At 53.3% G+C, this 12,741-nt stretch overlaps 2 protein-coding genes and 2 non-coding genes across 4 annotated transcripts in view; all 4 read right to left on the bottom strand.

Annotated features, from left to right (window-relative positions):
• Positions 1-8,255, bottom strand: part of Plxdc1 (plexin domain containing 1) — a 55,651-nt gene extending 47,396 nt beyond the window's left edge. Inside the window, exons 1-2 of the mRNA XM_005368305.2 lie at positions 8,029-8,255; positions 607-785 (exon numbers count right to left, since the gene is read on the bottom strand). Of these exons, the coding sequence (XP_005368362.1) occupies positions 607-785; positions 8,029-8,107 (258 nt within the window). The 5' untranslated portion in view covers positions 8,108-8,255. The remainder of the gene's footprint in view (positions 1-606; positions 786-8,028) is intronic.
• A 1,765-nt stretch (positions 8,256-10,020) lies between these two features.
• Trnac-gca lies at positions 10,021-10,092 on the bottom strand. The gene has a single exon. It is a non-coding gene; the product is annotated as a tRNA-Cys (tRNA).
• Positions 10,093-10,651: 559 nt separating this feature from the next.
• Positions 10,652-10,723, bottom strand: Trnac-gca. The gene has a single exon. It is a non-coding gene; the product is annotated as a tRNA-Cys (tRNA).
• A 609-nt stretch (positions 10,724-11,332) lies between these two features.
• Positions 11,333-12,741, bottom strand: part of Arl5c (ADP ribosylation factor like GTPase 5C) — a 6,269-nt gene continuing 4,860 nt past the window's right edge. Inside the window, exon 6 of the mRNA XM_026789820.1 lies at positions 11,333-12,033. Coding sequence (XP_026645621.1) covers positions 11,985-12,033 — 49 coding nt within the window. The 3' untranslated portion in view covers positions 11,333-11,984. The remainder of the gene's footprint in view (positions 12,034-12,741) is intronic.

Genomic DNA, 12,741 nt, shown 5'->3' with positions numbered 1-12,741 from the left:
TGGGTGCAGAGGCCTCCAACTCACACTCACAAGTGGGTGCAGAACTCACACGTGGGTGCAGAGGCCTCCAACTCACACTCACACGTGGGTGCAGAGGCCTCCAACTCACACTCATGTGGGCACAGAGGCCTCCAACTCACACTCACGTAGGTGCAGAGGCCCTTCAGCTTTCAGAGCTGTATTTCCTCCCCAGAGTGCTCCCCGCCCCCAGGCCCAGAAACTTCCTCCTCCCTGCCAACCGCCTCTTGCTGTGGCCCCTGTCCTTAACCTTCAGGGCCCCGCCGTCTACAGATGAGGCAGATGCTGTGGAGTGGAGCCTGGACTGGCAGCTGTACCACCTTCAGAGTTGTCCTCCCTAAGTCACGTCATGCAGACTCAGTGCCAGCCTGACCGCCTGACCGTGCATCCTGGAGCAGGTTACTTTGTTTCTCAGGGTTCTGGCAGAAGCCAGCAGCCTACAAAACTAGGAGATGCTTTGATCCTATGGCCTAGCCTGGAGTCAGCATGCCTCTTCTTCCCTAGGATCCCCGACCATTCCAATCTCCACATCAGACACTTAGACAGACCCCAGCTCCACTCTCCAGCCGTGTTGGTTGAGCAACTTACCACCACCCTTGTCCTGTTGTCCGGTAGTGTGTCAATGGCCAGGGAGGCCCCACCCAGGTCCTGGCTTAGCTGGGTCCTGCCTGGTTTCAAAACCTGCGCAGGACTCTCTCGGGCTCTCCGACTCCATCCTTGCCTGGTCCTCTTGACAGTCCAGCCAGAGCCTTGGCCTTCTTCATGGCCTGCGAGAAGAGACAGAATGCTGAGTGCTGGCGGTCCTGAAGAAGGATTGAGAAGGGGTCCAGACCACCTGTCTTGCAGAAGCCTCAACACTACACCATCATTGAGTCTGGAGACACTTAATGACCAGGACAGAAGGTTCACAACACAGACTGAGAGCCGTGTGCCTCATACCATGCCCAGGAACAGGCACAAGCAATGCTAAACCCCCTCAACACAGTATATCTGACAAACAAGAATCCAAAGGTATATCTGGTAAACACGAATCTGGTTCAGAGGCTAAAGGTGCTGGGGATTGAACTCAGAGCCTCTCACGTGCCAGGCTCTATCATTGATCTACAAGCCCAACTCTATCCTTCTACCTTCTTTCTCTTCTTCTTCTTTTTTCCCCAAGACTGTTTTTCTGTGTAGCTCTGACTATACTGGAACTCACTCTGTAGACCAGGTTGGCTTTGAACTCACAGAGACCCACCTGCCTCTGCCTCCCGAGTACTGGGATGCACCACCACCACCTGGCCTTTTACCTTCTATCTCTTGGTTTTTTGAATACTCCCTATGTCTCATATAAGTGGACTCATACAATACATCTCTTGTGACTGGCTTATTTCACTTAGCACAATAACATCACGGTTCAGCCATGTTCATTTTGAAGACTGAACCGTGTCCCATGCTAAACCACATTTGCTTACCTGGTCATCTGACAGTAGAAACTTGGGTTGTGTTCATGAGTTGGCTGTTGTGAATGATTCTAAGGGGAACAAAGGGCACCAGCATCTCTCTGGGGACCTGTTTTCAATTCTTTGGGTTATGTGCCCAGAAATGGAATTGTTGGCTCCTACGGTAATTCCATTTCTTTCCATACAACAGTATGGAACATTCCATGTGAAATGCCTATGCTAGTTCATTTGTTTGTATATGTTTAAATTGTTTTAATTTCATTTTATTTTATATATATGGGTGTTTTATTTGCATGTGTTTAGTGCCCATGGAGGCCAAAAGAAGACTTTGGATCTCCTGGAATCATAGCTACAGATAGTTGTAAGTAGCTGTGTGGCTGCTGGGAACCAGGTCTGCGTTATCTGGAAGAGCAACCAGTGCTCTCAGCCACTGAGCCATCCATCTCTCCAGACTCAGTAGGCCAGTTTTTCTTCTCAATATTGCCAGGGGTTTCCTATTTCTTCACAGCATCGTTGTCAAGTCTTGTTATTTCCCAGGGTCTTGGAGTAGCTATTCTAATCAACGTACAAGAAGTGATATGTACCTGTGGCTTCGATTTGCATTTCTTTAATAACTAATAACGACGAGCATCATTCCATGTGATATTGGCTGTTTGTATACTTTCTCTGGGAAAATGTTTAAGTCTTTGGCCCATTTTTAAGCCTGGTGACTTGCTGGCCAGGATCATAGTTTTGTAAGCTATTTAATAACATCTTTTTCTCTGCCCACTGGACCCTGTTGCACCTCCCTCTCCTCCCTCCTCCACTGGCTTTGACTGCTGAATATATCTGCAGACATTATCAGACAGTCCCGGGAAACAAAGGGTTCTCCCCTGCCCACTTAATTTGGTTGGTTCGTTTTGAAACAGGATCTCAATACTTAGTCCTGGCTGACCTGAAAACTTGCTATGTAAATCACGGAGATCGTCCTGTATCTGCCTCTGGGGTGCTAGAGCCAAAGGTGTGTGTTACCACACCTGGCTCCCTTGTCCTACTTAGGAGCAAAGTCTTAGCTCCATCACTACTTTCAAGCTTTGACCTCCAGCAAATCACTTTCCTTGTGTAACAAGGGGGCAGAGAAACCAGCGGGCGTGGCAAAGAGGTTTCATCACAAATACCATCTTTCATTAATAAGTGGCAGCCAGAAGCACTCTAGATAGGAATCCCAAGACTTCATTTGTGTTTAGCAGCTGAGAGTGTCATGATTGATTAGTAATGTCTGTCTTGAGCACAGGATTGGCAAGTGGCCGCCCAGATGCAGTTGTTCCAAGACTCCAGCCGTCTTGGGGCTGTTAAACTGATCCAAAATGATACTGAAAAGCATCCCTTTCCACTTCGGAGGGTTAGGTGCCCTCTCTTGGGGAGACTTGTGCTCCCCAGGCTTCTCTCCACTCTCCTCGGAGTGCCTGGCAAAGAGTAAGCGCTCCATCCATCACTGCATAATTGAGGACACTCCACTGGGGGATAGCTCTTGGGTAGCAGCAAGGACAGAGGCTGAAACAGGCTTGGCTGGACCAGGCCTGGGGCCTCGCCAGGATGCTGCTGTGGAGTGCAGATTTGTCGTTAGACATTTTATCCAATTAAGTCATTCTTGGCGGCTGGTGCCTGCTGGACTCTTGCCGGGGCCCCTCTTACATCTCTGCCCCTAATCATAGCCAGATGTTCAGGGAGAATGGGCAGAGGGGTAGTTCTGACCTCTCCCCTGAGACACCTACTGCATGGCTGAGCGCCCTGGGCTAGGTGGCCGCTGAAGACCACTGGCCCCACGCAAGCTGCCTGGCCTCTTCAGCCAAGGCCACGGGTGTTTGTGGCAGGCTGTTTGTGCTAAGTTGGGTGGCCTTCTCCCCAAGTCCTCCTGCAAGTAGCCCCGAGGGGAAGTCAGGAGTAAGAACTAGGAAGGTACACATGCAGGCCAAGTGGAAGGGTTGATGTGTAGACTTGCAGGAAGTACCAAGCCTGGACTGACTATGGAGAGGATGTCAGATGGGAGACCCACAAAACAGTCCCTTCCAGCCCACCACCCTCAAGCTGGGCCCTGGCAGTTTAACTCTGTAAGCTTCAGCTTCCCTTTGTGACAACCACACCAAATGCAGGTTGCCCTGAGTACTGAATAAAATCAGAGATGAGGTTCCAACCAGCCAGGAGCAGGGGCGCAGGTTCTGTGCAGGATGGCGGGGGAAGGGCAGAGGATGCCACAAAGAGCTAGGAATCCCCAGATGTGTCTTTCCGGCTTCAGCGTGTCTGTATTTCTCGCCCCTCCCAGTTGGATGGGCCAGGATGTCACCTCTTAGCCCATGCCAGGAGCCAGTGTAGGTGGCTGGTCACACAACAGGTGGCATGCCTACACACCCTAGGACATCCGACACCCTTGCCCCTATTGCTTTCTCTCAGCACCCATTCCATCCTTTGCTTCCAGAAGAGAGACAGAACTCAGGATTTGAACTCAGGCAGGCTGGCTCCAGTCTGGTTAGAACCACAGAACACAGTGCAATAAAGTCAAGCATAGTATCTATCACATGCCCCTTAATCTCAGCACTCAAGAGGGAAAGGCAGGCAAAACTCTGTGAGTTCAAGGCCAGCCTGGTCACATAGCAAGTTTTGGGGCAGCCAGAACTGCCTAATGGGATCTTATCTCAAAAAAGAAAAAAAAAAAGCAGTAGGAAGCTGACAGGATGGAAGGATGGAACACCCTGTCCTCCTATCATTCCAGAGGCTGAGGTAGGAGAATCTTTAGTTAAAACTCAGCCTGGGCTATAAAAGAAATGACTAGAAACTCTCAGGCGGTCTCTTAAGGTGCATGGCAGCCCCTGGGTACCACTGGCCTGAATGTGGGAGCTGTCCTAGGAGACTGGTGACCTGATGTGGTGTGAGTACAAAGGTCCCATCCCATGACCTGGCACAACCCTTTTAAGGTTGAGGGGGAGCCAGGCTACACCACCCGGGGCTTGACCCACCCACAATCCCATTTGTCACTCAAGCTGGTCCTTCCATTCTTCACGCATCCCTCCTGCTGATCCGAGGGCTCTTATGGCCAGGTCCTGCTGTCCCTCACATTCCTTGAGGCCCTCTAGGACCCAGTCCTGCTATCCAGCCACCAGCCACTCACAGTGGCCTCAGTCAGGACCACTCTGCTGCTAAACAGCCCTCTCCATCTGATGAAGAGTGACAAGATGTCATTGCTTCCCACAGTCTCCCCGACACTTCTCTCCCTCTCGCCCAGATGCCTGGGGCACCACCCAAGCCGGCCTCCAGGACCATCAATCATGCTCTTTACTCCCTGTGCATCTAGAATTCTGGGTACTGCAAGACCAGTGTTCAGGGGGCACCAGTGAGTGAAGGGGGGACACTGGCAGGGGGAAGGGGAAGCCAGCACCCAGCCTCAGAGGACCGAGGAGAGCCTCCCTCTGGCACAGCCCTGCTGGAGACCCCCCACTATTCTATCACAACAGTGGAAGAGACAGGTTTACCACCAAGCTGGAGGTCCAGCCTTGAACCACAACACCACAGTTTACAACCTCTGGAAGCTTCCATCTCTGACGGATAAAATGGGGTGAGAACACTTGCTAGGTGGAAACTTTAACAAAACTGTGAACACAAAGCAGCCAGCAAAGCTGACCTTCCCTGGGCCTGGGGATGCAGCTCAGTTAGAACGCTTCCCTAGCATACAGCGAGTTCTGGGTTCGATTCTCCAGGGCCACATGAATATGACCAGACGGCACTGTGCCTGGAGTCCCAGGATTGTGGGTAGGGCGGAAGCAACAAGATCAAAAGCGGAAAGTTATCCTCAGTGACACGGTGAATTCAGAGCCAACCTGGGCTACATGACACCAGGTCTCAAAGTCCTGTTCTTTGCTTCACACGAGGTCCCCCAGGCTTAACAAATCCCACTTCCTACTTATAAAGTCCCTCCTGCAGAGACCTTGCCCCTCACCTCACAGATTAGAAAAGTAGAAACATATACAAGGAAGAGGGACACCAGGTGGCTGTGTGATGGACATGTGCATGCACCTGCGCGCATACACAGACACAGACACACACACACACACGAGAATGACAATGATGACAACACCCAGTGGGGGGACGAACCCTCTGCTTTCTGGTTACTCAGCAAGGGATCAGTCAGAAGCACCTACACACTCACTGTTCAACGGTTTTGTTTTAAACAGTTTCAAGTAGCAGGCTGGCCTCAGACTCACTAGGCAGCTCAGGATGACCTTGAACTTCCAATCATTCTGGTCATTCTTCCTCCAAGTGGCCTTGCTCTCAGTGTGGCCCACCATGCCCAGCTTTCCCACACACATTGATTAAGTAGGTTTCCACACAAGCTGTGGTGAGGAGGTGGAGGAGTTCCCAGTGACAGGCAGGCCTGGTCCTGAGCCCAAACCTTCCAGACCTCTTCCCATAGATCAGCAGCACAGCGAATCAGGTTAGAGAGGGAGGTCTCTCTGAAGAGGGAATCCTGGAGCTGATGGAAAGCCGCCATTGTGTCACAGTATACTAGGTTATTAGGAGGTCCCTGGTGGGCAAGGAGGAAGCTGGAGTCAGATTATGGCTAGAGAGGTCATAAGACTTCTGTTCGGTCTCGAGACAGGCAGCCTTGACTCAGAGAATAGGACACTTTTGGTGGCCCTGGCAGGTTTGGAAATGGTTGCCTTCTGTGTATGCCCTGGCTGTCTCTGGTTCCCCTGGGACCAGACCTTCAGGGTCCACTCCTCAGATGGCTCTGAGGCCATCTTCCTGTCTGTCATCTGTTTGTCTGTCTTCATGTTTGTCTACTGACTTCTGGTCTCCCTGTCATTAGATTCCTACTTCGGGTCATTGGTGTCTCCTGTTCCCACTCTAAGGATGGATGTGGGGACAAGGCTCTAGAGATGGGAGGACCTTGCTGCTGCCAGGCCTGCCAGCCCTGATGGGGACACCATTGCCTTTGCTGGGGCTGGGCCTCCTTGGAGCCCCTCTATGCTACACTCGCTGGTCACAGTGACTCCCTGACGGGACTGACTTCGGTCCCAGTCTTCCCCACTGGCACACCTCCTCTGATGGCCTCTACGAACCCCACCACCACCACGAGGCCCAGCTGAAGCCGGAAGAGTCACCAGTAGCCCGGATGGCTTTTTACAGCTTCCTCGGGTCTAACCTCAGTCTTGCTTGCTGCATGTATAGTTCACACCTCATCCCCCAGATGAATCTCAATGCAGAAAAAGCAGAGTAGTCTGTACTTACACAGGTGACACATGCCCTGGACCCCTGATGCAGCCAACTCCCCTTCATCAGCCCTCGCCATGGCCCAAACCCCTCACCAACTCAGCCATATCTGAGCCCGGAAAACACACCAGGCTAAGGCTGACAAGAACTCAGGAATCCACCCTCCCAGTGCCTTCCTATTTTCTATTTTAAAGCAAATCATCGGTTGCCTGTCCATGTTTGAGAGGGAAGAATATCATGAAAAGCGGAAAGACCTTTCATTGTCACTTCCAAAAGCCGAAGATTTTGCCAGTAACCTCATTTTATAAATCAAGAAACGGGCCCAGAGAAGGCAAGTAACTTGCCCAAGGTCACATAGTAAGTGAGACAGCAGAACTAGAAGCCAAGTGTCTGGCCACCTTCTGTAGGCTCCACACCAGTCTCTGAACACGTGATTCTCTGCCCTCTGCCCCCACTGTCATCACCAGCATCCCCCCCCCCGCCATACCATTCTCATCCCAACAGAGATTCATTTGAATAACATATTGTGATCATTAAAGTCACACAGTTAGGGCCAATGCTGACACAACAGCCAATAGCTACACCCAACGAACTACCCCTTCCCTGACCCCAAATGAGGGCCACCCAATTCTCTATTCCCAGTCCCAGAGGAAGTCTGTGTGCAGAACCTCAATTATGTAAAAAATGGCCTTTCTTGATAACATGAGGGATTCGAGATAGATCTCCGAAAGCATCTCCAAGTGGAAGAAATGGCTTGAGAAACTGGTCTAGGGGAAAGAGGAGTGTGCGGAATGGAAGCTCCTCCCCCATTTCCCCCCTTCCAGCCCCCATCTCCACCCCCGACGCAGACAGGGCAACTGAGAGCCAAGCAGAACCGTACAGGAGGAGACCCTTGACTCTGGGAGGTTCGGGAACAGCAAGCTGCTTTTTCCTAGGACCCCTGCCTCTCCACCCGTGCGCAATAGGTAGGGGAAGCAAGTTAGACGACCACGCTGGTGCCCAGAGAGAAAGACTGGGCTAGGGTGTCCCCATCCTCCGGCGGCTCCCACGCTGTCTTCAAGCCCAACTGGGACCCGGCCTAGAACAGCTGAGGGTGGCAACAGGAAAGAGCATGGAAAGGCAACCGCCTCTCTGAAATGATCGCGGTCCCTATGACTCTTTAGGGGACACCCAGCTGGGTTCCTCCACGTCCTTCCGACAGAAGCGCACCCTCTGTGCGCACACAGGGAAAGTAGGGTCCCTGTCTCCCTGTCCCCCGGCCTCCCGCGGACGGTACCCCGCGCCCTGCTGGTCTGTCTGCACCTGCCCTGCCCGCACGCCCTACCTGCGGGTGTTGCGGGACTGAGAGCGCGCGCGACCCCGCGGAGCAGCAGCAGCTGCAGCAGCCAGAGCTGAGCCCGCATGGTGGGCGCGGACGGGCTCAGGGTCCCCGCGGTGGCGGCTGAAGAGGAAGGGACCCCGGGCTGGGCGAGTGGGAAGCAGGAGCGGAGCTGGCACCGCGAGCAAAGCGCGGCGTTGCGGCCTCGGGGAGCGCGGGCGGGAGGGCCCGGAGGGCGGGGCGCGACGCCGGGGTCCCCGCCTCCCGGAGCTCCGCGCCGCGCCGCGCCCCGCCGGACCCGGGACCGCGCCGAGACACCTCTGGTCACCAGAACGCGACTGGCCCAGAAGACCGGGGAAAAGGCCGCAGTGGAGGACCCCCAGGAAGCGCCCCTACTTGGGCCGTTGGCTCCTGCCGCTCATCCCCAGGGCATGTGACTTTCTGAGCTGGTTCTTAGACTTCTGTGGCTTCCTGGTGTTCTGCCTAAGCGTAGACACCGACCCACGCACCAGGACTCGCCGGCAGCCAAGCCCCCCAGCTTCTGCCCCAGCAGAGGCGAGACTTGCATCCCTCATTTCATTGCTTCACACCCCATCTCCAACACCGGCTCTCCTCCGACCCCCAGCTCGGTAGGACATGTAGATGCAGGAATCTGGCACATTCTCACTCTGGAGCAGCACGGATACCCCCTCCCCAAGGAGGTCAGACCCAGTCAAAGTTAGACCCCGGCTCCTGGAAGTGGCGCCCACTGCCACCAACCGTACTCTGGGAATAGGGCACCTTTTTTTTTCCTTCCAGGAGAGAGTAAAAATACCCGCAATTTAGGAGATTTGATAGACGGCACAGAACCAGGTCAAGGCGCAAAGATGCCTGTGACCTACTTTGTGTGAAGGCGAAGAACTGGGGCCTAGAGAGTGGAATGGACTGAGGGGCCCTGGCTTCCTCCCTGCTGGAGATCTGAAGAGCTCGGAAGGAAAGGGTACAGAGGCTGCTTCATGGGGCACATCCCGAGAAGGAGGATGCTGGGGAGGGGGGACAGGAGAAGTAGCCTGTGGTCTTGAGTAGGTGGGTAGCCTGACACGGAGACCGAAGGAAGGACCCGAGGAAGGAAATGAAAACTAAATTCTCTCTCCTCTTTCAGGATACAGTTCCACTCTCTTGCTGTTCCAAGAGTCCAGAGGCTGCCTCTCTCCGACCTCAACCCTTTGTGGAATACTAGGGGCCAAGGCAAGCGCTGCAGCAGAAGTTTTTGGTTGTTACTGCTGTTTTTTTCCAGACAGGGAATCGAGACCAGATTGGCCTCGAACTCAGGACTTCCTGTTTCTGGTTACTGAGAGGATTACTGGTGTGAGCCCCACCAAGCGGACCACAGCATTCCTAAATCCTAACCTGAAGAATCCTCAAATCCTAACCTGAATTCTCCTTTGACAGCCCGGGGAGGGGGATGGGGAGAATCGAATTGGCTGTCTTTTCCAGCTGCGGCCTCCTACCGCCACCCAGTGGACTTGTGAGGAGCCAGCGGGTTAGCGTTTTGCAGCTCTCCTGTCTCTTTCCGCCGGCGCAGGCGCCATGGAGAGCCTCTAGAGCGTCCCGTGACGGACCTCCAACCTGGGTCTGGTGTCTTCGTGCACCGCCAGGCTTGGTGCCCGCGCTGCAATTTTATAAGGTCTTTTATTAGGGGTCAGGCAATAGCAGCAACTTGGAAGTATTAGAAGAAGTGTTGTTTACAAGTTTCTAAACGCAAGCCTCTAGAACTTGGGCGTGCGCCTGGAGCTCTCCTCAGAACACACATTTCTAGCCCCACTCCAGGCTACTTCACAAGAATCTTCATTTCTAGCATGGACCTAAAGTGTTGCTAGTGATCACATTCTGAGAGGCACCGCCGTCATTGCTTCCCGACAGTCTGGAAGTTGGCGAACGAAACGTTACCATAAAAACACGTGGAACGTAAGGAACCCATAAAATAAATATTGGATATGTAAAAAAGAAGCATACAGTAGGGGGCACCCGGATTTGAACCGGGGACCTCTTGATCTGCAGTCAAATGCTCTACCACTGAGCTATACCCCCTCTGCCGGCAAGTGTGCGCCAGTAGCTACTAAATGTGATTCTTGCGCAGGCGCAATAAAGCATCTCTAAAAGTAAGGGCAGAATCGCCGTTTCAAGTTCTCAGGAATTATAAGGAACTAACGTGCCGACTGCTTGCTTGAAAACAAAAAGTGTTTCCTGGCGCTCTGAGAGTCCTCCGCCAGTCCGAGAAAACGTAGCCAGAAAGATACAGACGATCCCTGGAGGCCGGGGCGCGCCTCTGGGCGGGGTCCCACTCTGCAGCTCCGCCACTATTTCTCCGCGTGCCCTCTCCCTCCTACACGTTCACACGACTTCTCCCGATCTTCTGCCTCCAACCTCAGCCCGACCCTAGACACTCAGCTCTCCCTGACGAGGGACAGCCGTCGAGGTCACCGGCACCTGAATACACCCACCCACTCCACGCGGTTCACGAGCGGCTGCCTCGGGGTAGCGGTCGGCCCACCGCGTCAGCAAAATGCGGGGGACTCGGGGAGTACCCCTCTCTAAAGTTTCAAGTTAGGTCAGCTTAGCAAAAGAAGCTGCACAGCTATGTGCTGCGAGGGGGCACCCGGATTTGAACCGGGGACCTCTTGATCTGCAGTCAAATGCTCTACCACTGAGCTATACCCCCAACGTGCTAGGAAAGGTTTATCATAATGGATTTCTATGGAAAAGATTTTTAGGTCCCTGCTGTGTTTTTAGAATATTTGTTTTGCCAAAAATAACCTAATGAAAACATAAAGTATGACCGAAATGCCTAGAATTCACAAGTTTTTCTTTCATAACAACATCTCAGGGAAACTACAAAATTGAAGATACCTAGAGGTCCACTGCCTGATTGCAAAAGGGACATGCTATCCTGTTTAGATCCCTGAACGGCAGCAAGGGCCCCCAATCCATCTTTAGCATCACCTCTAAAGGACAGTGGGGCCTTTTCCTCCCTCTGGGGTCCCCTTCTTAGTGGATTATTATCAAGCCTCTCATCACCACTAACTCTAGGGCCAAGAACCCCCCCCCCCAGTCCTGGTTAGCGGGTACCAATGCCCTTCAACCCGGCCAACCATAGCCAACATAGCCAAGTTCTCTAACCAAAAGGAGCGTTGAAGCAGCCGGCTCCCCAACCCCGTTTCCAAGGTGAATCTCATCAAACCTTTAGGCAAAAAACAAAATCCAGTTTTAGGAACGGACGGAAATAAGAGGAGAGACGTTTTCAACGACACTTACTAAATACCTTCACTTTTAAAATTTTAATGCAATGTTTAAAAAAAAAATCATGACCCAAAGACAAATAAGTAGGTCCTGGAGAAAACCTTGACATTTGATGGGAGTAAGGACTCACTCTGGAAGAACTCTGAGAGACTCCACGTGGTGACTTAGACCCCAAAAGCTGGAGTCAGAGTTAGCAGCCAAGAGGGAGCAGAACGGGGAGAGGGATGGGGGGGGGGCATCGATTCCTGCAGTGTGAAGGATTGCCTCTGTCTGGAAGGTTCTGTCCTCCCATCCTCCACCGATTCATCTCACCACACCAGGCAAGTTTTGGCCCGGTCCCGTTGGCTCCATTATTGGGATCTTCTTTGTCCAAAGAATATGGCCCAGTGTCAAAAATCTCTTGCTTTCCGGGCAGACAGAAGGTGAAGGCTGGGAGGGGGTCCCCCAACACACCCAGCAGGTTCCCCCTGTCTCCTCACACCATCAGTGATGGAGTCGGGGACAGTTTCATCTATGGCTCTGCCCACACCATCTTGAAGTCCTTGATCCAGCTCCTCAGTGACAAATGAGGGGCCAGTGGCAGTCTCTCTGTCCATAGCCAAACACCCCGCTTCCACCAGCAAATGACGGGGTGTCTCACCGGTGCTAACCATGTGGTTTCTGGTAGGCCTCAGGCAGCAACTTCAGTTGGTCGTGGTCTGAGATTGCATCCACTGAAGCCCAGCTGGCAGCCTGCAGGGAGGAAGGGATGGCACGAAGGACCGTCAGCATTTCCCAGAAGATGAGGGCTGGAAAGCTCCGAGCCTCGGCCTGGGACGGACTGAGAGGGTAGCCAAGGTTATAACCAATCACTTAATGGTAGAAGGGAAGTGAGCTGAATTCCACAGCACAGCAGAACCGCTGCGCTGGGGGCTGGGGCTCCTGGGGAGAAGTCCTACGAGGTTCACAGTCTAGCAGATGGGATGGACATTAAATGAATTCCCAAAAATAAGGAGTCAGAAGTCTAGGTAACCCCGGAAGTTCCTCTGAGGCAGCTCGGAGACTCACCTTCCTGAGCCCCTGAGCAGTGTCTCTGGGCCAGACTTCTGTGTCCTGTTTTGTCACTAGGGGCAGTAGCAGTGTGACCTCAAAGGCTTGGGAAGAGCCAAGCTCCTCATGAGGTGAAAAACGCCCCAGAGCAGAAGTGGAAACTTGGCCATGTCTGTCATCACCCAGCTTAGCCTGGCCCAGGGAATGGGCACGTGGGGTTCCAGGAAATGGCACGTGGGGTTCCAGGGGACGGCACGTGGGGGCTCAGGGAACGGCACTTGGGGGCTCAGGGAACGGCACGTGGGGCCCAGGAAATGGCACGTGGGGGCTCAGGGAACGGCACGTGGGGGCCCAGGGAACGGCACGTGGGGGCTCAGGGAACGGCACGTGGGGGCCCAGGGAACGGCACGT

This window comes from Microtus ochrogaster, unplaced genomic scaffold (assembly GCF_000317375.1).
Source record: "Microtus ochrogaster isolate Prairie Vole_2 unplaced genomic scaffold, MicOch1.0 UNK31, whole genome shotgun sequence".
NCBI classification, from domain to species: Eukaryota; Metazoa; Chordata; class Mammalia; order Rodentia; family Cricetidae; genus Microtus; species Microtus ochrogaster.
This window is presented reverse-complemented; position numbering and strand designations above follow the sequence as displayed.